The sequence below is a fragment of the Aristolochia californica genome, unplaced genomic scaffold (genome assembly GCF_029961685.1).
Source record: "Aristolochia californica isolate CCGP_79_NKW_82.1479 unplaced genomic scaffold, dmAriCali1.0.hap1 SCAF_15, whole genome shotgun sequence".
NCBI classification, from domain to species: Eukaryota; Viridiplantae; Streptophyta; class Magnoliopsida; order Piperales; family Aristolochiaceae; genus Aristolochia; species Aristolochia californica.
The window spans coordinates 24,794,286-24,798,223 of NW_027181826.1; the positions used below are offsets into that span (position 1 = coordinate 24,794,286).

The following is a 3,938-nucleotide window of genomic DNA, read 5'->3' on the forward strand; positions in this document are numbered from 1 at the left end:
TACCCTTTTTATATAAATTAAATATACTTAATATTATATTTAATTACTAATTTAAGAGTGAGAATTTAGATACTGAAAAATAAAATTTTGACTAACTATTTTGATATTATTAAAGTAAGTATTTTTTAAATATTTTATTATTATATAATTAATTAATTAATTAAGATTAAATTATTTTAAATTATTTATTAATTTATCACAAGTTAAAATCTATCTTAGTTTATTAATAAAAATTTAAGTACAACTATCTTATAAGACTTTTTTATTATTTATTATTATATATAATTAATTAAATAATTTTTATTTTTATTTTAATTATTTATTAATTTATCACAAGTTAAAAGTTTAAGTAAAATTTATCAGAATATTTTATTAATAAAAAATCTTTGTACTTCCCATTACACACACTCTTTTTAGTCTATTTGAAAGGCAGTACACACCTCTTTGGTTGTTGCTCTCTGTCTTCCACCCACCCGATATTGCCCTCTTTCGTTTCACTCTTTTCTAGTTTGGGTTTACAGGTTGTCGCAGAGAGGCGGCTGAGTGAGTAAACCTTTAAGAGTTAAAGTAGCTTTTTTGGGTTCGACTTTTGGAATTCCAAACGAGAGCTTTCGCCGTCTTTCTGGACCTCTTTATTGCACGTATTCTCGGCCTCAACGCATGCAACAGAAACCAACGTTGAACGGAGCCTGTCTTCTTCTCTTCCCTACTCTTTCCATGCTGACAGAAGACATAAAAAAGCAACCAGCTGGGTGTATTTAAAAAGGACGAAGACGAGTTGCTTCGATCATAGAACGATCAGTGGGTTGGTCGTTTTATAAAAATTACGACATGCTTCGGTCTAGAAATTGTTTTTCAGAACTAGTAAATCCCTGGTGCCGTTGCACCAGAACTGAGATTTTGAAACCTTATCCAATGAGCATGGCCAGTGCAGGCAGATTTCTATTCCCACTTTCACGTGCTTGAATCCATTCACCAGTAATCTTCCCAGCCCGACGCCAAATGAATAAATATATCCTCCCATAGTTGTTGATGATTTCAAAAAGACATTATCATATGCACGCCAAATGTTTGTTAAATTTCCGCTCTAGTGGAGTGGCTGTGTGCCCCATGCTCTCATTCTAGCCGCCAACAGCTCTTTGTCCAGCAGTACAGAGATTTCTTCTCCTGTTTTTTTATACCTTATCTGCTGAGGAAGAAGACCAGGATAACGTAGAGTAGACAGAGGTCATACCTGCCATTCAAGGTCAAAGTTATCACTCCCAATTGATTGTGTCACCATTAAGAGGATGTAAATAATTTGAGGTTTTGGTAGTATGATTCTCATGTTATGGGTCCCAACACTAGTGCATGTTTTGGTCTTGTTCATTTGTTTTATACATGGATTCTTAGCTCGAGGCTTTGATAAAGATTAAGGGTGTGTTTGTACCAATGAGGTAGACAAAGTATAGATAGAAATTTTAGTATTTTACTTTTTCAAGGAGAAAAATCGGTATTGGTCGATGGAATTGGCCACAAATATAGAGTTCACTTAAAATAATTGAAACGATTTATCTATTTTTAAAAGTTAAAACTGAAAATTTAAAAAAATTCTAACAAACAAATTGTATAGTGTTGTTGAATAACAAAAACAACACTTGCACTAAAAAAATATATATAGTCATCCTTGTTATATATATTTATATTTAACCAAACCGGTGAAGATGACAAAATATGTTTATGCTAGCTCTGACTGTCATTCTTATAGAAAATCTTTTGAGACATGATATTGATATCGATTACAACATCCAAGAGTACAATGATAATAGAATACCCTTAATATACTTCTTGAGTTGTAGATGGAGATGGATATTTAGTCGATGATGCTCTAATTAAATTGCTTTATTTTCAAAGAATTACCATTATTTTTAAAAAAATCGTTTTTTTTTAAATAGACATAAATACCACATATTAGTTGTTCTATTGTTTCCTATAGGCACAGAAAAAAAATTATGACAAGACCGACAAGTAAAAAGTCCCGCACAAAAATTATAAATTACAAATATGGTTGCAACCATACCAGGAGGATGCACTATCTATGGGGTCTGTTTGGAACCCCTACAGAAAAGAAAATAAAATAAAAATTTGACCATTATTATTCCCAAAAATAGTTACTGAAAAAGATAATTTAATCATTATCTTTTTTTCACTAACTATTTTTTGAAATAATAATGATTAAATTATTTTATTTTTTTTTCTTTTCTAAGGTTCCAAACAGACCCTTTGGGGTTTTTGCTATGAACGAAGAAGAAGAGAGGGAGCCCTCAGCACCTTATGGTCTAAGAGATTCCAAAAGTAGATGGACCGGTAGATGGTTAAGGGGGCAATAGAAAAGTATGCTGTTTGTTTAACAAAATGCCAATGGTCTCTCATTCAAATGAGACTTCCTTGCATACATACCTGCACCCGAGTCGCCTCCATCTTCCCTTAGACAGCAACTCTCACACACCCACATAGCTTCACCTCCTCTGCCACTCTGCCCTCTTCTTCCTTCTTGAAAATGGGTAGGCTCCAAAGTGTGAGAAAAAAAGGGTCATGGACGGAAGAAGAAGACCTCCTCCTTAGAAAATGCATAGACAAGTATGGAGAAGGGAAGTGGAGGCACGTTCCAGCGAGAGCTGGTAAGTGGCTTTCATGGCCCAAGGATATAGTAATCATCTATGAAGTATCTTGTGTTTCAAAAGAAAACCCAGCTTTCAGTTTAGAGTAATTCTGGTTTCGTTTTTCTTGTTGTGGAGTTGAATTTTGTTATATCTTGAAGTCAATCAGTTTTCCGTGAAGTTCATATGATTGTAGATTAATCCGGGTCATTCTGAAAGCCGCTAGCTCGGTTTAGAGTTTCCGGTCTTCTATATCTTCTTCGTCATCGTCATCGTCATCATTATCATCATCTTCTTCTTCTTCCTGCTCTAATTCTAATTTGGACGTACGATTGCAAATTTTGCAGGTCTCAATAGGTGCCGCAAAAGCTGTAGGTTGAGATGGCTCAACTATCTTCGTCCAAACATCAAGAGAGGAGACTTTGCAGTCGATGAAGTTGACCTCATCATCAGACTCCATAAGCTTCTGGGCAACAGGCAAGTCCAAGATTACCAGTCAATAAATAAAAGCACAGATTCTCAAGCACAGGAAATCCTAGAAATCCATTTATGAGACTGTTTTGATGGGTTCGAGGGAATTTCAGGATCAAGCTAAGCTGATTGTCAATTCTAACTTACTCTCATTTTCAGAATAAGAGAAGCATCAGCAAAACAATAGTCTTTCTGAAATCTTCTTTGAGAATTGCATTGCTAACCATGAAAATGCCTTACCTAGATAGCTCTCCTGTAAATTCAGAAACCATCGTCTCCTGCAAGCTTGCAAGAGCGCTCTTATTAGTTTTCATAATCTGATATTAGTATAGCTTCTGTAAACTTTTTTACAAATGAAACTACTGTGAATTCATGACTGAAATGATACTTTTGTGCAGATGGTCTCTTATTGCAGGAAGGATTCCTGGAAGAACAGCAAACGACATAAAGAACTTTTGGAATTCTCACTTGAGCAAGAAGTTGAATTCCGAGAACAGCAGCACAATACCCGCCATGAAATTACCCAACTCTGAAGCATCTTGTCCAAGCCCTGGTTGGTCAATGGGTCCTGCCACGGACACCAGAGTAGACGTAACCCTGCAACAGGCAGAAGAAGCGCTCACTGGCTCTGGTCCTACAGAGCAAAACCCTGTAGATGAAGAAGAGAATTCATTCTGGAAGAGCCTACTGTTTGAGGTGGAGGAAGAGGCAAAGAAGAGCTCCAGAGATGGATCCAGCGACACCGCCCTTGGTGAAGGTGACTCGTTCGTAGACTTAGAAGGTCTGCTTTCAGATGGGAACCTCTGGGACATGATGGGCAGTGACTGA

At 36.0% G+C, this 3,938-nt stretch overlaps 1 protein-coding gene across 1 annotated transcript; it reads left to right on the forward strand.

Moving 5' to 3' along the window:
- The first annotated feature begins 2,539 nt into the window (after positions 1-2,539).
- On the forward strand, positions 2,540-3,938 carry LOC137952346 (transcription factor MYB1-like). Its single transcript, XM_068799487.1, has 3 exons — positions 2,540-2,660; positions 2,987-3,116; positions 3,509-3,938. Exons 1-3 carry the CDS (start codon positions 2,540-2,542, stop codon positions 3,936-3,938), a joined length of 681 nt encoding a protein of 226 aa, XP_068655588.1.

Bases quoted from the DNA above. Each gene is read 5' to 3' on its own strand.
- LOC137952346 (XM_068799487.1), top strand. From the start codon at position 2,540: ATGGGTAGGCTCCAAAGTGTGAGAAAAAAAGGGTCATGGACGGAAGAA. The intron at 2,661-2,986 runs GTAAGTGGCTTT...CAAATTTTGCAG, and splicing joins GCACGTTCCAGCGAGAGCTG to GTCTCAATAGGTGCCGCAAA. The intron at 3,117-3,508 runs GCAAGTCCAAGA...ACTTTTGTGCAG, and splicing joins CATAAGCTTCTGGGCAACAG to ATGGTCTCTTATTGCAGGAA.